This window comes from Panthera pardus, unplaced genomic scaffold, assembly GCF_024362965.1.
Source record: "Panthera pardus isolate Hobbes unplaced genomic scaffold, ASM2436296v1 HiC_scaffold_24, whole genome shotgun sequence".
Taxonomy (NCBI): domain Eukaryota; kingdom Metazoa; phylum Chordata; class Mammalia; order Carnivora; family Felidae; genus Panthera; species Panthera pardus.
In genome coordinates, this window is record NW_026526810.1 from 90760521 (window position 1) to 90786379 (window position 25859).

General features: G+C 41.5%; 1 protein-coding gene across 2 annotated transcripts in view; it reads left to right on the forward strand.

Annotated features, from left to right (window-relative positions):
• ABHD12B (abhydrolase domain containing 12B) overlaps positions 1-25859 on the forward strand; it is a 32403-nt gene continuing 6544 nt past the window's right edge. Inside the window, exons 1-9 of one of the 2 annotated variants that reach the window (XM_019451839.2) lie at positions 6-217; positions 5239-5366; positions 6497-6599; positions 8211-8330; positions 10259-10289; positions 13460-13505; positions 13612-13741; positions 14163-14200; positions 18289-18368. In XM_019451839.2, the coding sequence (XP_019307384.1) occupies positions 162-217; positions 5239-5366; positions 6497-6599; positions 8211-8330; positions 10259-10289; positions 13460-13505; positions 13612-13741; positions 14163-14200; positions 18289-18368 (732 nt within the window). In that variant the 5' untranslated portion in view covers positions 6-161. Of the gene's footprint in view, positions 218-5238; positions 5367-6496; positions 6600-8210; positions 8331-10258; positions 10290-13459; positions 13506-13611; positions 13742-14162; positions 14201-18288; positions 18369-25859 lie in introns of both variants that reach the window. The other variant, XM_019451840.2, reaches the window with a different exon arrangement.

Sequence of the window (25859 nt, forward strand, 5' to 3'; positions counted from 1 at the left end):
GGGGTCACGCCGCCAGCAGCCGGAACCCCGAGGCCCGCCCCAGGCCGGCAGCCGACAGGGCCCCCGCGCGGGGGAGGAGGGCGGGCCGGGCGCCCGCGGGGTGGCTCGGGCTCCCGGCCGGGGCTCCGCGGTGGCGGCTGGGCACACGGCGCGGCGCCGAGATGGACGCGCGGGACTGCGCGGCCGCCTGGTGGGAAATGGTGGCGCGGAACCTGCGGTGAGTGCTGGCCGCGCGCAGGGCCCGGCGCCCCGTCGTCCCCCCGCCCTGAGCCCCGGGGATGGGCAGGGCGCATCGGGCCCCAGGCGGCGGGCGGACCTGGCCCTGGGCCTCCCCGCAGGGTTCGAGGGCCCCCAGAGACCTGCGAGCCCCCCGGCGCCCTTTGGGCCGCGTGATCCTTCGCCTCGGCGCCTGTTCCCACCCGCGAGCCTCTAGGGTTTGCTTTTTCAGGAGCTTACATCCCCTTGGGGGTTCTGAAATAGAGATTTCCAGAAAGATGGCTCAGGTTCCTCTACCGGTCTCTTACCTGCTTTGACCATTGTGCTAAAATTCTGGGCGGATTTTTAAAAAGACCAGTAATAGTGACAATACGAATCTACCATGACTCTTAGATGGCATCCACTTAGGTCAAAGGCCTGTCTGTGTGGGCGGAAGGCCAGCTCCCCCAGGGGGAACTCTCTTGGATGTATTTAAAGAACATCCCTCCATAATGCTAAAAATGTATAGTGCATTGAAACCATACCTGTGCCAAGTTCTTACATCCTTTTAACTCTGAAATGTCTGTATCAAGTGGGTTTAAACTTCTTCTTTCTCCTATTTTAAATCCGTGGCTTTAACAGTAATGTTAAACTACCCTGAATCGACCAGCAATATATTGCCAGTCTCATTTGCATTGAATCCAGGTGTTGGTTAGAGACCCTGGACTCAGGAGACTCAGTATCTTGATTTGTTTTGTTGGGGTGGGAAGGTATTGGCATTTCTGTTCACCTTCCTTTATATTCCTATGTTTTGTTTATTGCTGATTACAAAATATCCAAGAGTCACATCCAGACACCAGGGACTTCACTTTGAAATGTGTGAGTGATGAAGACTAAAACCGATCTTGTCTCTTCTATTCCTTCTGGAGCAGAGAGCAGCTCTCCCCTGGGCCAGCAGTGTAGACCCACACTGACCATTAGTCAGAATATCCTGACTGATTACACTTTTCAACTTCACATTCCTGGGCCTTACCTCCTTGACATGGTTGTTCTGAAAAAGCTGGCATTTTCTGCTTTATCTTTCATGCTCTCTCTAGAGTTGACGGCTGATTATTTAACATTTATTTGGCAGAGAATCAAAGCTGCAGTTCATGCTTTTAGAGAACAATCCACTTTGTTGATAATGGAATGGGACATGGGGAATTGGGGACCCTCTCTTACTTGCTTTACTAATTACTAAAAAAGAAGTCTCAGGAGATGCTTCCTGAAAGAATAAGATACAAGCACATTTCGTCATCTCTACTGCTCTAATTTAAGACCTGCTGAGGCTGAAGCACAGACCGATATCCAGCATCCTGGATCCTTTTGTTTCTTGGAGCCAAGTTAGTTTAGATCCGCAAGCATTCACGGAGGGCTGGCCCTGTGTCTGGAACCGCTAGTCGCACAGGATGTATTGTGATGTGTTGTGTGACTCAAGGAAAACATTTAATGAAAAGGTGTTTTCAGTGATTATTTTTTAATGCCTTGGGGATCTGTTTATTTTGCAAATATTTCATAAGGTGTAGTTGCTACTTAAGATAGACGGGTCCAGGAGAGTAAATCTTCACTTGCAATTGGTTTTCTTCAAACTAGAAAAATGGGAAATGTGCTCAGGAAAGAAGCTGAGGGAAGCCAGTGGGCTATTTCCCTCTTCGTTGCTCCCCATTCACCCTGAGTCTTTGCATTTCTGGATAATTTAAGAATACCCCCCGCCCCCCATGAGCAGGCTGGTAGACGGATTCATTCTTTCCACAGCACTGGCTGTCGCCTCCCCGTTGGGCACTAGTTTAGGCTTGAGCACAAAGAAGTAAATAAAACTGGCACAAATCCCTGCTCTTGTGAAGCTCACATTGATTAATTTTCTTTTCTTTTTTTCTTTAAAAAATTTTAAATGTTTTATTATTTATTTTTGAGAGTGAGAGAGAGAGAGAGGGAGAGACAGAGCATGAGCGGGGCAGGGGCAGAGAGAGAGGGAGACACAGAATCCGAAGCAGGCTCCAGGCTCCGAGCTGTCAGCACAGAGCCCGATGCGGGGCCCAAACTCACGAACTGTGAGATCATGATCTGAGCCGAAGTTGGACGCTCAACCGACTAAGCCACCCAGGTGTCTCTCCCATTGATTTTCAATTGTAATTCAGAAAAGAGAATGAAGCCCTTCTTCTCTACCCTGAAGCTACTAATACGCATTGCTTCCTTCTCCCGTAGGAGAGAGATCCACTTGCAGGACAGTTCTCGGACCCGAGCTAGACAGGGAGCACCGTAAAAACAGCACTACATGCCATGTGGTTCTCGTCAGTGGGAACGCAGGACTGATAGTGGGAAAACAACTGGAGAACAATTACAGGTCAAACTGAGGCCCAATTATAATTAGTGGGAGGGGTGAAAAGAGAGGGAAGGTCACCGTGGAAGGTCTATCTCAGAGAGAGGCTTCAACAAAGAAGAAACCCTTGAGTGGATTGACGGAAGGGGAGGATTTGGTCGGGAGGAAAGAAGGGAGGAGAACACAGATATAACTTAGGTGCTCGGTGATCAATTCATGTTGGCTGAATGAATGGGTACATGGGACGCCTGTGTGGCATTGTCTTACTATTTGGAATAGCTGTCTTGCCAAATGGGGTTAGAGTTGGGCTTCCTAAAGCTGGTGCCTCTGAGCGTGAACATGAATGATTCGCCCCGCAGCAACTCAGGTTCCAAGGTAAGAATGATCCAGTTAGGTTCTGTGGCCCCTGTGGGTTGCTGTGCAGTTACAGCCACAGCTGATCAAAGGGCAGGCGAAAGAACACCAAAGCATCAAGGTGGCTGTTTGATGTGGCTGGCCGTTAGCGGGGATTGGGCTGAAATTGCATCCTCCACTCAAATAAGGTCTGTTAGCCACTGGTGACTTTTGATCCCCTGCTGATCTAGGGGAAGTCAAATTGACAACCCCTAGTTAAAAGAAGTTGCTGTGCATTATTGATGCTCCAAGGGATCTGGTCACTCTGTTCTCTTCCCACAGTGCTTCTCACAGAAGTGCCTTGAGCTATTTGAGAGAAGGGTCCTGTATGAATTATTCTTTAAAAACAGAAACATATTTCCCTCTACTGCCTCTGCTTCCCAAGCACCCTGCTACCTTCAAAAGATAACTTAGCGGGAGACTAACAGGCAGGGTAGCGTGAGTTCAGAATCAGGAGAAAGAAAGCCTGAGCCAGCCAACTGGAAGGAAGCATAAGAATTCAACCTGTGTTCCGTTCTGCCCATCTGGACTTGATCTGGGGCTCAAAGTGGCTTCTCTGGGTTGTTGGTTTCTTATCTCTAAAATCAGAACAACAATGTCCTCTCCTTCCCACCTCCTTCATGGAGGCTATTTTAAAGTATTATGAAACAATCATTTTCATTTTCTCCTTGCTGATTTTAGGCGTAGGCAGTTGCCTATGCCTGCTACTTGGAGGGCTACCCATTACACTTAGCCCACGTCTCTTTTCCACAGCCTGCAGAATTGCTGGAAATTCATTGGCGATGCATGATCTTCTCCCTTCATGCCTCTTCCAGACATATAAGCACTCTGAATTTTTAGTATTAACACGAGGGAGAATTTCTTTTTAGAGGTCTTTCTTTAATGACTTTGGAGTCAGAAGGCTCCTTGAGAACACAGGAACAGGAAAGGAGAAGAGTGTGGGAGGAAGAATGGACCCTAAGAAAGGCCAAGGGTGCAGAAGGGGAGAAGGCAAGAGTGGGGGTGGTCCTGAAACAACTTCCTCTAAGGACTGAATTTTGTTGCCAGAAGCCAGTCTTGTTCTTGAGGTTCATTTGTGCCTGTGTGGATGGCAAGCAGCATTCACCGGGACTGTGACAGCTCAATGGACATCTTCATAGAACTCTGGGGTCACACCGACCTGTGTACACGTGACTCGGCCATTCATTGGCTCTGTGGCATTGGGGAACTTACTTAAACTTTTCAGTCTCCTCATTTGCAAGTTGCAGGTAACAACAGCTATATTTTAAAATGCTCTGGTCTAGCAGAGAAATCAGGGTTGGGGGGGGGGGCGGGGGGAACAGTGCATCCAAAATGCTTTCCAGTCCCACAACCTCATGATTTGATACACTGAGCAGTCTTTTACATTGACAGAGTGAAAGAGGGAAAGGGATTTCTTTAATGGATGATGTGGATAAAAACTGGAAGCAGGAAGTGGTGACACTGACTTCCTGTGTCCCTCGTTTCTCAAAGGTAGGAGGCATTCAACTCTGATAAGAGATGTGGCTTGAGACGGAGGTGGCATTAGTGACCCCTCATGGACAAGTCCTAACTAACTTGTCTGCTGATGGCTCCTGGTTTGGGTGGTTTGTGTCATGGGAACAAACAGTAGAATAAACAAAATGTGTATGGCCTGCTGTGTCCCATTTCCTGACCAGGCCCCCGCCCTGATGCAGCAACAACCTCCAGGTACTCCCCTGCTCCCCACCCTGCTCCTCACAGCCACTCTTACCTGGGATGTCACGTCAGAAGTGGGGATTTTTCTTTCATTGGCTCATTTCTTCTTAAGACCCAGCCAGAAGACTGGGGAATCTGATGATTTTTCATGCACTGCTTTAGACTAATAATAGTTAACATATACAGCACTAAATCATGATGTGATCAAAGACTGTGGCACCTGTTAGTAGTCTGCATCCTATTTCCTGATGACTTTGGGGTCCAGCCTTGGTCTTCTTTGGGGATGCACTGGGGGAACGGGCCTGACCCTGGTGCATTCATGCCCCCTCCCACTTCTGTTCTGTGAAACCTGGGCTTTTTCAGCAGCTGGTTGGGGCCTTGATTTATTGCCTTCCTTTCCTATTCTCCTTAGTGCCCAGTCCTGATCTGTCCTAATTACCTACAATTCTGTAAAACATTTTGCTTTAATGCCAAGTCACCTGTAATTCCCAGTGTTAGTCTCTGAAATTCTATTTGGTTGTTAAGAGAAAAACCACACCAAGACAAAACTTGGACTAATTTTGAACACCTTGTTTTTGTTTCACAATATCTTTCAGATCCATTCCACGTTCCTGTTCAACACTAGGAAGAAAAATTGCGGCTCTGTACAACAGCTTTACTAGTAAACCGTTAAAAGAACACATTTTTCCTCCTTTGATGAACATGCTAATATTTTTTAATTTTTGTAAGTATATATCTTTCATTAATTTGCCTATATATTTTTTCCCAAATAAAGACCTCACTGCCTTTTAAGTTGTGACAATGAAAAAGGCATGTCAGCTATAAAATTGTAGCTAGAGGAGCGTCTGGGTGGCTCAGTCAGTTTAGCATCTGATTTCAGCTCAGGTTGTGATCTCACAGTTCATGGGTTTGAGCCCTGTGTCAGGCTCCACACTGACAGTGTGGAGTCTGCTTGGGATTCTCTCTTTCCCACTCTCTCTGCTTCTCCCTCACTCGCACTTTCTCTCTCTCTCAAAAATTAAAAAAAATAAAATAAAATTGTGGCTAGATTTCAATGATCTGAAACCTGTTTAACACTGGCTTTGGGGTCTAGCATGAATCCTTGCAAACTGTTGGGGGGAGATGGATAGAAAAACATGGCCTTGTGGGTGGGGTTTAACTTCAGGAGCTCAGTCTTCATATTAGCTGGTAATATGGATACCTTACTGCTTGGTGTATTCTCTACTTTCTTGCTTCTTCATTTTACCTGTACCCCTTGAAAGAGAGAGAAAGCAGAGAGCTGGGGTGGGGAGACACTGATGTGAGTAATCTGTTTTCCCATGTTTTTTCTACTGAGTGCTGTTAATTAATGTAACTGTGTACATTGTAACAACACAGTCCTTCCAGCGCACAGCCAATGCTCTCACTGCCTGGTCCCACAGGTATGTTGATTCTGGCCATCTCATGGTTTGTGGCTAATGATTAGATTTTATTTAGTGGAAACAGTAACGCTTGACATAGGAAGAATCCTCATTCCTTTCTTCTAGACCCTCTTAACTTTTTAGGGGGATAGTCTCCTTTGTTTTTAGCTTAAGACTAGGCTAAGGATTGAATAAACTCTATTATGGTCTATCACACTGGTGCTATTTTAAAATCTTGCTTTAGGGTTTTTTGTTTTCTTGTTTTCTTGTTTTGTTTTGGCACCTCTCCTGTGGGCTACTCCTAGTTTATAAAGTAAAATACTTTGCTAAGAATTTCGTGTGGTAGCTTGCAACTTAGAAACCATGTTAACCATGAGACTAACTACTTTTTTCGATAGTGATTAAAAGACACGGAATTTGATTTGGGGTGTTGATAATGACTTCTGCTTTCTAGTCAAAGCACCCTTTCTTGTGGATTTAAAGAGACCGGAGTTAAAGATTGCTCACACAGTGAACTTCTATATCAGAGTCGAACCTGGGGTGATTCTGGGAATCTGGTGAGTGCACTGAGGGACACTGGGCCGCTTCACGGATGTGGTTTTCATGTTACAAGGGCACGGGTGAGCAGCACGGTGTGAGTCACCTGTGGAGAGGTTGGTGTTTCTTGCTGTTCCATATACCTTCCCTTTGTACGGATATCTGACCTACCTGAATTTGCTTCACACTAATTTTACCTTGGAGTGCAAAGTCTTTTGGGTGTTGCTCTGTGCATTGGCTCTTTCACCGGGTCTGAAGGACCTGCCCTGCCTCACTCTTCTGCCTTATTCCACACCAGCCTTCCTACACTATTGCAGACCTGCTGGCCTCCTTGCACACCAAGCCACACTCTCGCAGGATATGCTCTGAGTGCAACACTTTGCTCCCTCCTTTCAGCCAGCTAACTGCCTACTCATCTTCAGGGTCTCCATTTCAATGGTAATTTGGTAATTTTCAATGAAGCCCTGCCTCATCTCCCATTTTAGGCCACCTGTGCTTGTCCTGTACGGCATTTATTCCCACGGTAATTCAATCAGTGCTTGTGCGATTATTTGGTTAATGCCAGTCTTCTTTACAAGACTGTAACTTTTGTAGGTGACTTTGTTGGTGGGTTTTCACTGCTTAGCACAGTGCTTGGCACAGAGAAGACACTCAACTGTCAAAATCATGAGCGTTCTGTTGTTTGTTTTGCTATGCTAATGTCAGTATTTTTTTCTGTTTGGTTCTACTGCTTGTTCTTGGCTGCCATTTTTCCAGTGTCCTGTTTTATGGTTCCTCTTCCTGAGTTCAAACGTGTGTTCCTAGAATGTGTGGAAACCAACATGGGTTCACATAACTTCTTCCTAATGTGCACCGTGTGGTTCAGCTAATTGTGCTGGCATTTGAAAATCTTTTTATTCTTTGCTCCTGCCCTGGCTTATCCAGCTGGCAGTGATGCCTGTCCTCTCGGTGCTGATGGGTTTGATGTCAGACTTTGTGCCCCTAAACGGTTGAGAGGACTGAAGATTTATCATTACGTAGCCAATTCTCCAAGTCCCTTTGTGACATGTCATATGGCAGGATTTGCGTCCTCAGGATTCGTTCACTGATTTAACAGGGTGGAGGAACTGGCGTTTAGGCAGGTGTTTAAAATCACAAGGTCACAGCTTTCTGGAGAACAGCTTCATTTCACACTAAAGTTCTTTTCTCCTACCTAAACTGGTTTCCCTTTAAATTCTTTCAACTTGTTTTTTTCAGCGAAACAAATAGCAGGTGACAAATACCTATTGTCTTTTACTTGTTTCCACCCAATGGACTTCATTTCAATGGACAGCACCTAAGATTCGCAGTCTGGGAAGATTAATAGGTTTAGGCATCAGAAGAACTAAAACAGCAAATGGTTAAAAGGGATTGTTTCTGTGCATGAGGGAGGTGGGGTAGAGTAGTGCTTTCTGCTGTAAGATGTTTGTGGTATTATATTTTAATTTTTACCAGGTGCATATAATACTCAGAAATTTCTATACATAAATATGTAGTATATATTTATACATATATAAACATATAAATCTATATGATTGACGTAAGGAGGGCTTCAGACTTTGGCTAGGAAAGCCAATTCCCTCTGTTTGTTAAAACCTTTCCTTGCTCTTCAGGCACACGGTTCCCAGCTGCCGGGGTGAGGATGCGAAGGGAAAGGACCGTTGCTGGTACGAAGCAGCCCTTCACGATGGCAATCCAATCATTGTTTATCTTCATGGCAGTGCGGAACATAGGTCAGTGCCTTTGCTTGGAGTTTTTTGTTTTTTAAAGAGAGAAGTAGCATTTCAGCCCCATAGGGGAATAAAAGGCAGAGCTCAGTTTTCAATTCTGTAAGCATGCCTCCATATAGTCTTTTCTCCTTTGTGGAAATTTGAGGGCGTTCTGGCAATAGGCTTCTCTTAAAAAAAAAAACCCTACATATTCCATATGTAGAATAAAGTAGATCTTTAACTGAAAGACTAACTTCTAAAATTTGGATCCCAATTTCAAGGAAGGCAGTGGTTCCTTTACTCCAAAGAGTGTCTGAAATGATGAACTGAGCCCACGGATAACTGGAAAGGGAACAGGCATGAGATATGGGGAAAAGGAGAGCAATTTCCATATCAATGGTCTTCTCACAGAAGTACATGGAGATTCCTTAATTACCATGCATCCTATTAATCAAATGCATGGACTCCCTATGAGACATCATCTGGAATTCTGACCACTGGTACTGGGGACCATCTGACTGGTTCTAGTCTAGCATACTGATGCCTCAGCCCACTCTCTGTTGTTCCATCCTTGCTTTGTAACAAAGAACGCCTCCCTGAAGTCCTGCTCCCTTTTGATGTGCTGCCAGAGCCTCCAGTGGGCCTGTCATCGGTGATGATTATCAGCTGTGACTGCATCGCTTTGGGTTGGGGGAGGGGTGACGTGCCTCAGAGACCTACAGACCCAGCTCTGTCTCTGAAGGGACATTGCACACTAAGTGACAAGCTCTGGAATCTGCCCCTAGGCTCTGTTGCCTGTGTCTTTTTTTCACTCTCTTTTTCTGTCTTGATGGCTTTCTCAAGACTTGACTTTGCACCAAGGGCTTTCAGGAGATGTCCATTTTAGAGAGATATTTACAGAGGCTTTCCATGAAATTCAACATCTTTCAACACTGTTTAACATTGTTCTGATTGGGCAAACTTGGGCACGGTGCTACAGTGTATGTATTTGGCCCACACGTTCATTTCTGCCCCTCTGTGTGAATCTGCTGTTATCCCAGATTTACTGGCTCTGGGGTGAGCCCCAGCTTCTTCCTGTTTCCTGCCAGAAGTCTCAGCTTGCTACCAGCAGTACTGAGCCAAAAGGAGGCCAAATGGGAGGTCACCAGGACCTTGGTGAAAATAGTGGTTCTAGACTTGGGACCCAGAGAAAAACCCCGGAGGGTCCCTGAACCTCTTCCACAAAATTGTACAGAAAATGTCAAATGTTAAGCTTTTTCTGGGAAATGGGCCCATAGCTTTAATTACATGTTTTAAGGGCTCCATGATCCACGGAAGTTGAAGACATTTGGCTCTAAAACAAAAATTCAAATGGTTTTTAAAAGAATCCTCTGCCTTTTGAATCATCTTTGTCTCCCTTTTATTAATAGAGAGTAGATGATATGGTTATTTGGGGGAAAAAGGGTTTCTTGTACCTTCGGGACTGTGAGTCTGTCTCCTTCACTTCATCTTGCACTTAATGGCAGGGTGAACGGGGTACAGGCACATCTTAGTTTAGTGAACATGGCTGTGTCATCCTTTGTTCTGAAGAGCCACTTTCCGGAACTGATTTTCCTTTAGCTTCTAAAAGTATTCTTAGAAATAAGTTTTGCTGTGTAGCAGTGAAAGGAAGTGGATTACCAGTAGTTAATCACATGCCTCTTTTGAGAAGCACTGGCCACCTGGGCATCCGGCACCCATACAGACTCACACAGCAGCAGTGGGGAGCCATCCATCATTCACCCTGACACATCCAAGCGGGCTATGACACCAAAAACCATTTCCCTTCCTCCTAGTTATTTACTTTCCTAACCTGAAAAAGAAAGGCATGAGGTCAGATGCCAGAACCATGATAGTGATTTTTATTGGATTTGTCATGGTAATTCCTAATTCTTGCTTTTTTTTTTAATTGTTTTTTTTTACCTCCTTTACAGGGCAGCTCCTCACAGACTTAAGCTCGTAAAGGTATGTCTGAAGGGGCCTCAAGGTACCAATTCTATGTCTTTATTTATTCTCTTTTGGGCTACAGCCACAGATCTTTCTCAGCCCTCAGCACGGATATCTACTGAGAGCTCCTGAGAGTGGGTTTGGTGTCTAGTGCTCAAAGTCCCTCACATGGGTTTCTCTTCCTGCAGTCACCACGGGGGATGAAAACAGAAGTGAACATCTCTGAGAACCAAAACACTTTCATAAATATATTACCTTCATCACCAGATGGAGTTGAAGACCTATTTGATTTTTCTGAGGGCTGGGAGGAGGGTTGAGAGAGTATATTAAATGTGAAAGTTACTCCTATGGGAAACAGCCCCCCCCCCCTTTTTTTCTTTTAGTGGAAGAGGATAAAGACATAGAATGTCTGCTTTTAAAAGTCATTCAGGGGGCACCTGGGTGACTTGGTTAAGTGTCCAACTTCAGCTCAGGTCATGATCTCATGGTTTGAGGGTTCCAGCCCTGTGTCAGGCTCTGTGCTGACAGCTCAGAGCCTGGAGCCTACTTCAGATCCTGTGTCTCCCTCTCTCTTTCACTCTGTCTTTCGTGCTCTGTCTCTCTCTCAAATATAAATAAACATTAAAAAAAAAAAAAGTCATTCAGGCTCTGGCTTCCGTCCCATGAAGGGTTTTGCAAGTGAAATGGTGGCCACACTGCTCTTCTCGCTAGCCTGCTACCTGACTACAGTTTGTGGGGCGCGGCCCCTGCATTTCCAAGTGTGAGGGAGCAGGCTTTCCACTCAGCCATCTCTGACTCATGGCTGGTAGGGCAGCTACCTGTTCATCTTCTCCCACACCCTGATTGGGTCACCTCTCCCTCAGGTGACCAGGCTGCTTGTCCAGTTATTGACCGCAGGACCTGATCTCTCCTCCCACATGCCCTCCCACCTCAGAGCCCTTTCCTGGCGTGACAGCGTTAATGGGAATCCTGCCAGGCCCAGCATGGCCAAGTGCCCCCTTCATCCTCCCTCCCTTATTCAGACAAGAAACTCCTCTCTTGTCTACTCCTCCCTGTCTTCACTGCCTTCTCAGACTGACTCTTGCGGAGGAGTGGTGGTCTGGATGCAGTTCTGCCTGGGATGATCATGTCTATTAATTTTTAGGTTTGCTTTCTACCCTGCACCTCACTCTCCACACTTCCTAGGCCAGATGGTGGTGAAGCTGATGTCCATGAGAACATGTGTTTTTCCCTCTCCCACTCTTGGCAAAGCTGAATTGTATATCCCCTGTGTGCACAGAAAGGAAAAGAGTCGTAGGTGTAGGTGTGAAAAGTAGCCAGGTCATGCTTGTGATAGTTGGGGTGGGAGGGGAAGGTATGATAAGACTTCTTCCCCCAGGCCGACCCTGGATACCTTGTGCCATGGTCATCATTTCCCAGCCTGACCAAACATCTTAGCCCTTCATTCTCTTCTTTGAATGGATGATTTCCTTTAAAAATTAAATCTTGGGGTACCTGGATGGCTCAGTCGGTTAAGTGTCCGACTCTTGATTTGTGCCCAGTCATGATCTCACAGTTCGTGAGTTCGAGCCCTGTGTCAGGCTTTGCGTTGACAGTGTGGAGCCTGCTTGGGATTCTCTCTCTCTCTCCTCTCTGCCCTTCCCCATTCACATATGTGCCCTCTCTCGCTCTCTCAAAATACATAAACTTAAAAAAATTAGATCTTTACTATTGTTGTCGTTCCTCTCTTTCTTCTTGCCTTCCTTCCTTCCCTCCTTCTCATTGTCTCATTCATTCATCCATTCATTCATAGCTTCAGTCATTCAACATGGCTGTTTTCATTAATTTGTAATCCACCTTACCGTCTTTATCTCTTTATATAAAGTTTTTATATAACTGTGATTGCATCTGCATGTAATTTTATGTTGTGCTCTTACTTAATACTACCTTATAAACATTGTTCCATGTTTTCCCATAGTTACCACAGTCACTAATTTAAAAGGTGATCATTCTCCATTATATTTATTGACAATTGTTTATTTACTTAACTATTCCACTGTTCTTAGATACAACATTATCTAATTATAAAGTCAATAGTCCCCCTGCTAAAATCATTTAAACAATATTGATAGAGAAAACTTTAAGCCTTTAGTTTATTCTTCTTTTGGAATTTTCTCCTAGAGATCAATTCTTAGGAGTAAGATCTGTTACTGTTCTTGAGTTGTTTCATCAAGTGGTCTTTCATTGTATAGTGATCACGTGAATACTCCAATTTCCCCGGATGCCTAACTGCTCTGTGTCTTGGATAACTATTTTGGAGATATTACAAAGTTTCACTTCGTTTCTCATTATCAGTTGGATTTATATTTAAAGATTCCTAGTGAGATTCGGCTACCTACCTCTATGCAATGGCAGGGGAAGTGCAGTGTTTGGACATAAGCAGTCCCAGGTGTGAATCCTGGTTCTGCCTCTAGCCATTTGGGTGACCAAGAACTAGTTACCTAAACCCTCAGACTCAATTTCTTTATCTATAAAATGGGGATAACACCTACCTTTTAGGGACTATTGTGAGGATTAAAGAACATTTTCCATTTTTGTCCCCCTTTTCTCTTTGCCTATCATTGCAATTCATTTCATTTGAAATTATATTTTCGTATTCCTTCCTCATACATCCACTTGGGGCTTGGCAATGGTTTCACAGAATCAGGCAATCTGTTTATTTTTGATTGGTATTAACTCTTTGTTCATATTTAATATAAATATCTTCCCATTATTTGACTCCTCTGCTACAACTCTGTGTAGACCTTCTGTTCTCAAGGGAATTCTTGAAACAGACATTTACTATGTACCAAGATACTTTAATATGTCATTTCACGTATTCTTCCAACGATCCTGAAGATAGCCACTAGTGTTTTTCACTTTTCAGAATAATATTTACATATTCGGATGTTTAGTGGCTTGCTCAAGGTCACACAGCCAGTAAGGGGCACAGCCGGGGTGTGAGCAGGCTGTCTGACCCTGCTCTGCCCCCGCCTCGCTCCTTTCCTTTTGAGGCTGACCTTCTCACATTTGAAGCCAGGCAGCAGATTTCATCTATTCCCTGCCTATGAAACCATCACAACTAGTTTTATGGAAGTGTTGAGGAGGTTATACCACCTTTTCTGTTTACACCCCCTAATTAAAATGGTAACAGCTCCTTTGTCATCTAGGTGCTGAGTGACGGTGGCTTTCATGTCCTGTCTGTGGACTACAGAGGTATGTGTTAAGAACAGTATATAAAGACTTTTCAATAAGCAGGAGGGCTTTTGATGGCCCCGGTTTTGGAGGTAGTGATTCTGTGCTTGTCTTTCCTTACTTCCAGGGTTCGGGGACTCCACAGGGAAGCCCACAGAGGAGGGGCTGACTGCAGATGCTATTTGTGTCTATGAGTGGACCAAGGCAAGAAGTGGTACCACCCCTGTGTGTCTCTGGGGCCACTCTCTGGGTACAGGGTAAGTGGGGTCTGAAGATGGCTTTAGGTGGGTCCTTAGGACTTTGGTGTCATATCAAAGGCAGCAGTGAACAGAAGAAGGAGCACTGAGCCAGGAGAGGGGGCTCTGGTTTCTCTCACATCCCACATGTGGCTAGAGACAATTGCCATCGCAGATGCTAGTTTGTAATGCACGGGAGGGTGTAGCTCTATGGTCATCTGTGACACTGAAACCCATTCCAGAACTCTCCTTGAGAGTTTTAAAGAAAAGGATTCTTAATTTAGGGCCACTGGAACTCCTTGAAATCCTATGCGAAATTTTGTGTCTGTGTTCTAGCGGAGGGTCCAGAGCTTTCATCAGATGCTCATATTGGATGTCTGTACTGTTTACTTGACTGTTAAGTTACTGCTTCACAAATGTACTAATTTTCATTGCTTTACAGAGTTGCAACCAATGCCGCAAAAGTACTGGAAGAGAAAGGTACCATAAAATGCTCACACGTTATTTCTTAGCTGGGGGTGGGAAAGTAAACACTGTGCACGCTCAGAACACAGAGATACCTCAAGCACCCCAACCTGAGACAGTTTCTGATAGTGTAATAAGCTTTTTTTTTCTATTTAATACAAAATAACAGTTGCTCTTCAAGATCATGAAATTAAAAGTAAATGCTGAGGAACAGTTAAAATTACCTTTGAAAAAGCCCTCACTGTGAAGTAAATGTTACTATGGAGTAATTTGGATTATAGGGGAGGAAAAAATACATTTATGAAATAACAAGCAGGACTTGCTTGCTGCAGCCCTTCTTCCATCACGTTAATGTCAGTGTTTCCCAAAGTGTTCTGACAGCTGCCTGTATCAGAATCCCCAGAGGTGCTTGTTATAAGCACACAGTTCCTGTATCCTAGCTGTTTTCATGAATTAGAATCTCTGTGAATAGGACAAGGGGATTTTGATGTACGTTAAAAGCACGTAATCTCTTGCGTTATATCTTAAACCTAACTTGTCAATACAGGTCAGGTTGAGTTACATAACATTTGAAAGCAAGTCACCTGCTATACGCAGTCTTAGTTATGGAAATAAAGCAGATATTATTTCCTGCTCCTCTAAGTTCTCATAGCTCCCTGCACACACTTCCTGCACAGTGTTGATGATGCTGTATTTATCTGACCTAAATTCTCACACAAATGAGTACTTCACTTCTTAGATAAGCAATGACCTTAGAACACTTTAATTCCATCTACATTCCTGACTTATGAACTCTTGCTATCATGTATTTTAATTTCCTCTTTATTACTCGCTCCATAAAACATTACTATTCTTATAGTATGAAGTCAGTATTTAGATTTACCCTTTTCTTTGCTTTTTACTACTTATAGCATTTCTGTGCTTTCATTTGGGATTTTTGTTCTGCCTGTCTGTGGTGAAGAATTCTCTCAGTTTGGGCCTGAAAATATCTTTATTTTATCTTCATTTTTGAAGGATATTTCCATTGGGCATACTTGGTTGGTAGTTATTTTATTTCAATACTTTGAAGACATCATCCATTTTGTTCTGGCTTTCACTATTCCATTGGGAAGTCAGCTTCCAGTCTTACTGCTGCTCCTTAATTTGAAGATAATGTTTACTTTTTCTTCTGGTTATTCTGAGATTCTTTTTGTCTTTGGTTTTCAGCATTTTTACTGTGATTTTCCTAGGTGTGGGTTTCCTAGTACTTATCCTGCTTGGGGTTCATAATACCTCTGAACTCTGGCTTGATGTTCATCCATTTTGGAAAATTGGTCATTATATCTTCAAATATTGTGCCTACCTCATTTTTCATCTTCTCTCCCCCCGGGACTATAATTATATGTATTTTTTTAGATCTGTTCCCATGTCCTGTATGTTTCCAATATTCTTTTCTGGGTTTTCCAGACATTTTTCTATTTGTGCTCTAGTTTATTTTTATTTTTTTAATTTTTTAAAAATGTTTATTCATTTTTGAGAGACACAGAGAGACAGAGTATGAGTGGGGGAAGAGCAGAGAGAGAGAGGGAGACACAGAATCTGAAGCAGGCTTTAGGCTGTGAGCTTTCAGCACAGACCCTGATGCGGGCCTCAAACTCACAAACCTCAAGATCATGACGTGAGCCAAAGTCAGACACAACTGACTGAGACACCTAGGTGCTCCTGTGCTCCAGTTTAAATATTTTCTTTTGACATAGTACACTGTTTACTATGTAATACCAAATTTTATTAAATATTAAAATTTTAATAAATATTTTACTATATTACAGTTTATTTACAAGTTATTTTAAAGTCCATATATCATAATGCCAATATCTAGTTCCTTTGTTGATCTGTTTCTGTTATCTGTTGTTGTTGTTTTGTATTTTTGGTCTCTTTATGTTTTTGTTTTTATTTGTTGTATGCCTAATTATTTTTGATTAAATGTAGACATTGTTTATGGAAATTGTAAAGGTGATTTGAGGGACTAGGGATAATATTCCAGACAAAGTTACTTTTCTTCTGAAAGGCAGTTAAAATAGAGGGGAGATCACCTTAATTCAATCAGAAATTGAGCTGATTTGAAGCTGGGCTTCAGTCTTTATGACAGCTGGTCTGTTTCTAGTTCACCATTACTCCCAGGGTGTAGTCCTTTGAAGTCCCAACAAAAGTCTGAGAAATTTCTTGAGCCCTCCTTCTTGTCAGATTCTGAACTCTAATTTTTGTCCTTTTGATCCTGTGGGAATGCTGAAAGTTCTCTCTAGATCTAAGCCTCTATGAGCAGCCACCACTGTTGCTTTCAAAGTTTCAACTGCTTTGAGGGGAAAAGCAGCTCAAAATCTTGTGGCTGTTTTTCTTTTGTTATTGGCTCTCAAAATCTCATTGATTTAGTAGCTCTGAGATGCCTTCAAACATACACATATACATATAGTAGCCCTCCCTTATCCATGGGGAGTATGTTCCAAGACCTACAATGGATGCCTGAAACCACAGATAATACCAAACCCTATATATACTATGTTTTTCGTATATGTATATACTTATGATAAGCTTTTTTGAAAAAATTTTTTTAATGTTTATTTTTGAGAGACACACAGAGTATGTGGGACATGGGGGAGGGGCAGAGAGATGGAGACACAGAATCCGAAGCAGGCTCCAGGGTCTGAGCTGTCAGCACAGAGCCCGAGGCAGGGCTCTAACCCACGATCCGTGAGAGCATGACCTGAGCCAAAGTTGGATGCTTAACCGACTGAGCCACCCAGGTGCCCCTGATAAAGTTTAATTTATAAATTAGGCACAGGACACCTGGGTGCCCCAGTTGGTTGAACTTCTGAGTCTTGATTTTGGCTCAGGTTACGATCTCCTCGTTCATGGGATTAAGCCCCACATGGGATTCTCTGCCCCTATCCTACTTGCACTCTCTCTCTCTCAAAATATAAATTAGGCACAGTAAGAGATTAATAATAACACACTAACATATATAACAGTATACTATAATAAAAGTTATATGACTATGGTCTTTCTTAAAACATTGTACTGTATTCAGTTCCTGTGATGATGTGAGGTGATAAAATGCCTACACGATGAAGTGAGGCAAATGATGTAGGCATTGTGTAGTGTTAGGCTACTACTGACCTTCTGATAATATGACTGAAGCAGGATTATCTCCTTCTGGACCATACTTGACTGCAGGTAACTGAAACTGCAGAAAGTGAAATTGTGGATAAAGGGGGACTACTGTGTACCTATACAAATTCATATCCCCGTCTAACACACATTTTCTCATTGTTCTTAGAGGGAGTGTTGGCTAAAACAACCTAGTAAGCATCTAGTACTTTCTAAACAATGAGCTGCAGAACAATCTCCCTTCCTATAGTACTTTGCTTTCTTAAATTATCTAAGTCATGAAAATGTGGTTTTATGTTTTAGAAGAAGGTAATGGTTTTCAATTATCATGTGCATAGAAATCTCTTGGGGTGGGGGTGCTTGTTAACAATGAGCATTCTTGGGGGTGCCTGGGTGGCTCAGTTGGTTGGGCACCTGACTTCTGCTCAGGTCATGATCTCATGGTTTGTGAGTTTGAGCCCTGCATCGGGCTCTGTTCTGACAGCTCAAAGCCTGGAGCCTGCTTCAGATTCTGTGTCTTCCTCTCTCTCTGACCCTTTCCGGCTCACATTCTGCCTCTCTCTCAAAAAAAAAAAAAAAAAATTAATTAATAAATAAAAATAAGAATAAACAATAAAAAATAAATGAGCACTCTTGGGGCACCTGGGTGACTCAGTCAGTTAAGCATCCAACTCTTGATCTCAGCTCAGGTCTTGATCTCAGGGTTGTGAGTTCAAACCCTGCCCTGGGCTCCATGCTGGGTATGAAGCCTACTTAAAAAAGTGTGCATTCTCCACCCCTCTCCTTCGAGATTTTGACTGACTCAAGTCTAGTGTGGAGTCCAGGAATCTGCATTATTAATAAGCTTCACAAATAATTTTGGCATAGGCAATTCATGTACAAGACCTCAGAACTCCTTATTTAAGAAAGGTAGTATTTATATATGATAGAGGAGTTACTTCTTTTTTATTATTTTCAAGGATTCCCAGTTGATGCTATTATCCTGGAGGCTCCATTTACCAACATATGGGTTGCAACTATCAATTATCCCTTGTTAAAGGTGAGTCTCTGATTCATCTTCACAAGATGTTAAAGTGTTTCCAAAGCTATTTCCACACACTTATGCTTATTAACCATTTTCTGGTATTATATGTTTCTAAGTTATTCTAACCTAAGACAAGTTATTAGCCAGTTGCTATTGAAGGAGGGCACAATGCTTTTGGATTTTCTAGTTCTTTTCTTTTCTTCTAATAAATTGAGATAGTGGCTTATTAAGGGCCAAAGTTTTTTTCCTCCTCTTCCACTAACTGTATCTTGTATCATGTAGTTTTTTAAATAGACTTGACTTAGGTTAGTTTATTACACTTTCTTTTTAAGGTGATAACATGCCTCTCATACATCATTTTTAGCCCTATTATTGTCAGCCATATATTTTTCATTATTTTATGATTAAAAAAAAAAAGTCTTTAGAGAATTCAAGGAAACTACCAAATGGTTTTATCCCAAGTAGAGAAGACAAACTTCCCAAGAAGATAAAGTTTAAAGAATTGGGCAACAAAGTGTCATTTTTAAACCTGTCATGTAGATTATCCTAATTTAATATTTTCATTATTAATTTCATAATTCCATGCCTAATGTTCAGTTGCTTAGAGTCATGCCTCCATATAAATGTTAGTAAATGAGACAGAGAAAGAGAGTGGTAGGATTCTCAGAGGGGATACATGACAACATGATCCAAATTTTTAGATTGTTGGTTAATGTCAGAAGGCATTTTAAGGGTACTTTAATTCAACTGCCTTTTGGAATTTTTTTTTTTTTTTTTTACAATAAATCACCATAGAACTTTCTGAATTTGCTTAACTATTTCTGGAGAAGGTAGCTCATTACTTCCTGGGACAGCTAGTTCACAGAACCACATAATCTTGAGAATAACTGTATTATAAACTCCATCTCAATATAGGAATCTTCCCATTAATAGATGATACTGAATGCTGAATAATTTAAGATACAATAAAACACTTCCAATTGGTTTTAGACAATTAAATATTCATCTTAAGGTAACCACTAATGAGCATTTATTATATTACTCTAATTACTAATAAATTCACTAACTTTTAAGTATAATTCAGGTACAATCTTTCCATGTACTTTTGTTTCTTTATTGAAATTCTAATTTTGAAATCTAATAGGGAAACACACAATTTAACAAATAATTATGAACAGAACATCCATGTAACTAACACTTAAGTCTAGAAATTAGTATCACTAGTACCCCAGAAGTCTCCTGTATGACATTTCCCAATCCAATAAGGCTCACCTTAGATATACAGTCCTTACACTGAGTTTTATGGTCATCATATCCAAGCTTCTCTTTATAGTGTTATTGCCTATGTGTGCCTCTCTGAGCCATATAATTTTATATAATTTAATTTATAACATATATTATATAAATATATAATTTGTATAACATTGAACATAATACCAAATAGTATATCATCGTATAAATATACTATACTTCATTGACCTGTTGTTTATGGACATTTGAGTTGCTTTCTCTTTGGGCTAACTAATAAAGTTGTTATGAATGTTCTTGAACATGTATTCTGCAAACGTGTATATGCTTCACTGAAGTATATACCCTAGGAGTAGAATTGTTGGATAGTAAGATATGCATATGTTCAGCTTTAGTAATTACAGTGCTAAACAGTTTTCCAAGGTGACTTTACTACTTTACTCTCCCACCTGTTGTGTGTGAGCATTCCAGTTGCTTCATATCCTTGCCCTTGTATGTATATCTCATTGTATTTCCCTTATGACTAATGAAGGTGGGCATTTTTTGAAGTTTATTAGTCATTTAGGTATCATCTCTTGTAAGATACTTGTTTATGTCTTTGCTCCTTTTTAAATTGTCTTTTTTTATTTGTAAGATAAGTTTTTTTTATAGGATAACTCATTAGAAAATTATTTGTACTGCAAGTATATTTGCTTATTTTGCCTTTTTTACTCCCTGAATGATATCTTATGATGAAGAGATGTTCCTAAATTTAATGTAGACCAGTTTATCAACTATTTTTTATGGTTAATATTTTTAAGAAAAGTGTCCTGCCTAATAAAACTCTGGTTACCAAAGATTATGAAGATATTCTTCTATGCTATCTTACAGAAATTCTGTTTTACCTTTTACATTTACAGCTATAATTTACAGGTGGGTTTTGTATATGTACGAGGCAGTCCATGTGGATATCCAGTTTTGGTTTCATATCATTTACTAAACAAACCTTCCCTACCAACTCTACAGAGCCAATGTTTGCATATATCAGGGCTTAATATATGTGGATCTGTTGGTAGATTCTCATTTTTCTCCCTTGTCTATCTGTCCATTCTTATATGAATACTGCAATCTCTTATGTACTATACCTGTATAATATAGGTTTTTGTAACTGCTTCAGCTTTTTCCTTCTTATTGAATATTTGTCTTGACTATTCTTGATCCTTTGTATTTTGACATACATTTTGGTATATGCTTACCAATTTCTATAAAAAACATCCCAGGATTTTGACTGGAATTGCATTAGGTCTATAACATGGGTGAATTGATACTTTTCTAATATTGAATCTTCCAATTTATGAACATGGTATTTATAAATTTATGTTGACTGATTGAGGTTTTCTTAATTTTAGTTTTAGGTCAGGTTCTCCTAGAAGCAGAACCTATGGCAGAGATTTGATGTCACAATTTATTGAGAGAGTACCATAAAGGAGAAGCCTGCAAGGTCATTTGAATGAGGGTTGTAGGATAGGGAAGGGGAAAGAGCAGAACAAGATGTAACTTCAGGTAAAGTGTAGCTTTGGTCTAATCCACATGGGACTCTAAGCTGCGAATTAACAGGGGTGGTTGTTTCTGTTATCCCCAGGGTCAGAGGATAGGTTGGAGGAAGGTGACATAACCTTCTAGGGGTGATGGCTTTGGTTATCCAAGGCTAAGGAGAAGGGAGACAGCCAGTGTTTATAGCAAGAATTATTTTTTAGTCTTTTCAAAGAACCAACTCAGACTTTGTTGATTACCTATGCTGAATGTTTTCTATTTTATTAATTTCTGGTTTTACCTGAATTATTCCCTTTCTTCTGTTTTCTTTAGATTCAATTTATTATTTTAAAAGTTTCTAGGGATGCCTGGGTGGCTCAGTCGGTTTTAAGCACACTTTTGATTTTTGCTCATTCATGATCTCATGGTCATGGGATCAAGCCCTGTGTTAGGCCCACCCAGTGCAGAGACTCAAAACAAATAAACTTTAAACAAAATTTAAAAAGTTTCTAAGATGGTACTTGAATAATTTATTTCAGTATTTCCTCTTTTCTAATTTATTCATGAAGGCATACTCCACTGAAGCCACCCTTCAGCTGCATCCCACATTTTCAAATGTATTTTAATTATTATTCAGTTCAAAATATTTTATAATATTGTGACTTTCGGGGCGCCTGGGTGGCTCAGTCGGTTACGCGTCCGACTTCAGCTCAGGTCACGATCTCACGGTCGGTGAGTTCGAGCCCCGCGTCGGGCTCTGGGCTGATGGCTCAGAGCCTGGGGCCTGCTTCCGATTCTGTCTCCCTCTTTCTCTGCCCCTCCCCTGCTCATGCTCTGTCTCTCTGTCTCAAAAAAAAAAAAAAAAAAAAAAAAAAAATTGTGACTTTCTTGACCTATGGGTTATTCACAAGTATATTTTGTAATTTTGATACATTTGGGGATTTGGTTATGTTTGGCATTGATTTCTAGCTTAATTCTATCATGATCTGAGATTTCTCTCTGTACGATTTCAGTTTTTGAAATTTATTCAGACTTGCTTTATGTCCCAACATATGGCCAATTTTGGTATATGTTCCATATGCTTGTAAAGAATATGTTCCGTTTTTGGCATAGTGTTCTATTTATGTCAATTAGGTCAAGATTACTCATGCTATTCAGTTCTTCTATATTCTCACCGATTTTTCTCACTGGTTGTTTTATTGGTTACCCAGGGAAGAGTATTACAATGTCTCATCATCATCATTGTGGAGTTATTTCTATTCTAGTTCTGTCAATCTTTGCTTTAGCTTTTTTAAGGGTATGTTATTAGGAACATACATCTAGTAATAATTTAATTTTATATCTTCCATGTGAAATCGATCCTTTTTTTTATCATGAAATATCCCTTTTGTTGATTAATAATGCTTCTTGACTTAAAGTCAACTTTGTCCATGTCCGATATTAATACACCTTTGTTTTGAATAGTGTTTGCATGATGTATCATTTTCTATTCCTTGACCTTCAACGTTTCTGAATTCTTGTATTTAACATATATCTCATTAGCAGCATGTAGTGGGGTTTTGATTTCTTTTCCAGTACCACAACCCTTGTCTGTTAATCGTAGTAGTCTAGTTAACTTAATGTGGTTATGATATATTTAGGTTTAAATCTACTTTCTTACTATGTTCTTTTCTATTTGTGTCATCTGTTTCTATTTGTGTTCTTTTGTCTCTACTGTTTTGCTTTCCCTGACTTGCCTGCTGTGTCTCCAGGGGAAAAGTGGTGTTGAATGTCAGTTTCACCTCTCTGAGATTCCCTCCTCTCTGGGATCTAGACCACTCAAGACCTCACTGCCTTGGTAGGTCTCTGACATCTTCACAGAAAGGTTTTTAAGATATTTTTTTTCCAGCTTTTCTAGCTGTCTTGGGCAAAAGGCTTGGTTTGTAACAATTCTATTATTAGAAATGGGGAATCTCCTAATATTTTTAAGTTTGGAATTTAATTAAAAATGTCATATAACCTTAGTTTAATAGGTACATTTATGGTTTAGAAATGTAGGAGTTCTGTACTATCACGTTGTCTTTAAGAACCACAGCTCTGGCGTCAGACTTGCTGGCTTGATTTCCAGGGCTGTCGTGTAACAGCTGTATAATCTTGGACTAATTGCTTTTAAGGACTAAACACTTTATCTATAAAATGGGGGTAATAATAACCTATTCCAGATTACTGTGATAACTAGATAAATTAACATATGAAAAGCATCTATAATATAATAGTTCCCAGGACAAAGTAAGCACTGAGTGACCATTAACTATTTTTGTATCAGTGGAGTGCCTTTACTCTGAATATGACTGTTAAATAAGAACATGTAGGTGGCGTGAGACATACAAATAGAGTGAAAGGCATGGGTCCTCACTCCCAAGAACTTCCTGTCTAGTTGGGGAGACAGGAAATTAATAGTGGGTATAAAACAATGACAGGGATTTCCATATGTCACTTTGGAATCAATTTCATTACTCAAAATAGGAAGGCAGCGTGACACGGTGGAAAAAACAGCATGGGCTATGGAGCCAGACAGATTTGGGTTGAAATTTGGCTTCTGCCACTAACCAATTATGACCTTGGTAAGTTATTTCCCTGCTCTGAGTTTTCCCATTTTTATATAATGGGGTTGATACTGCCTATACTTGTTTAGAAGATTAAATTAAGTAAGATAATCATTGCAAAGTACCCAGCTGCTGGTGGGCACTCAACCAATGTGTGTTCCCCCCTTCCCATGTTTTCTATTGCAAAGTAGATTAAGGTAAGTGCTAGTGTGGGATCCAGAACAATAATTTCAGGGAAGGAAGAATTCAGGGAAGAGAAGGGTTTCGTGTGCAGGTATGGTCAGTGAAGGCCATAAGATAGGATCTAAGTTCCTTTCTTGAAGGTAAGGGAGAACAGTTAGCAAACACAGAGGAGAGGGGAGAATGTGAACCAAAGCACGTTGTGGAATGGGGCAACTGTGTGTTATAAAATACCTGAGAGTCATATAAGGCTTCCATGAAATATCTTGCATACTTGTCATCCTTTTAAATCCTCATAGCAACTCTCTGAGTTTGGCATCACTGCCTCTACTTAGGAGCTGAGTGAAATGGCGGCTCAGAGGCTTCCCCAGCTGTCACACACCCTATAAGAAGAGGAAATGGGACTCAATCCTACATCTTCTAACTCTAGGCAGACAGACTGGAATTGTGCAGCCTTTGGAATGAAAGATTGTGGCCAGATGTGGATGGGCTTGCAGTCAAGATAGAAGTTCCTTGTTTTAAGTAGCTTGTGTGGTAATGCCAAAGCTTTGTGACAGTACGTTTTGCATAACTGGTCTTTTAAGGATATTTATTTGGTGGCATTCCAGAAGACAGGAGGCAGGAAGACCAATTAGGAGCCCATCACTGTAGTCTGGGCTAGCGGGGATGGTGTGACCGCTGAGTCTCAAGAGTCTAAGTCTCCTTACCTCTGGCTGGTAAGGAATAGTGGGAGTAGATTGACTTGGGCCTGCTTTCTTTTTATGCCTTTGGACTTTGAGATGAACTGCTGAAGGGCTTCTCTTACTGAATTTCCCTCAGAGGAGTCCTGATCCCAGGGGTGGCAGAATCAGACGACAAACACAAAAGAAAAGAAAACAAAACAAGAAATCTTGCCCTTAGTTATGGGTAAGAGGAGGGAAAAGGAAGAAGGGACATGAGAGGGTGTATTAGGATCTCCAGGTTGCACCTGAATGCAAATCACTTGCCATGAGACCATGCAAGAAATGCAAGCCAAACAAATCCCATGAAAACATGGAAGTTTCCTGAAAACAGCAGGCCTACACCAAAATTGTGAAGCAGACGTTTGTCTGTACTGGACCCAGCGTACCTTTTCTGTACCACTTTCTCTATAGTGACGGGAATTATTTTTTAAAATCAGGAAACCACATTTTTTTAAAGTTCATTATATTTAGAAAGATGCTGTTCTCTATCACTACAGTTCATAGCAAGAGACTACAGTAAATGATTTATGCTAGCTGGCAACTCTAATTTCTCCATACCATAAAGGGGCAGTGATATGCATAACCTAAAAATTGCTTCTACAGTGAATATCCTTCTTTTCTTTTTTAAACTGTGAAGCAGTTGTTTGTCTTTCCTGGCCCCAGCCTCCCTATGCTGTACTCATCTCCTTCCTTTGGCAATGCCCCATTTATTACATTGCTCTTTCCTCCCCACTCCCCTCGTAGGCACAATGGAGGAATACATGTGATACTTTTCTGGCCTTTTCTCTTAGCAAATCTATTCCAAGGAATAAAATCTGAACGAAATTCAAGTCACACTAAGATGAAAATGACAGATAATAGCTTACCGTTTACGCCAGGGATATTTGCACAGTAGATTCATTCCATCTTTAGCAAGTAGGTACCGAGCGTCTGCTAGGTACCGGGAACTTTTCTAGGTTCTGGGAATAGCACCGGTTGGAAGAAAATGGTGGCCTGACCTCCTAGGAAGTATATATACTTGCTGGAGAGACAGAGAGAAGGCAAGTACACAATAAGCTGATTCTCAGGAGTGAGTACTGCTGTGACAGGGAGTGACTGGGTGGTGGGGAAGCGGCGGGTAGGGAAAACCTCTCTTAACTGTCATCTGACGTGAGACTTGCATGATAAGGGGCTGTCATGGGAAAATCTGGAGGTCTTGAGTTGAGGGAAAAGATAGGCAGGGGTCCTGAGATGGGCTCAAGCCTGATATATTCCAGGAA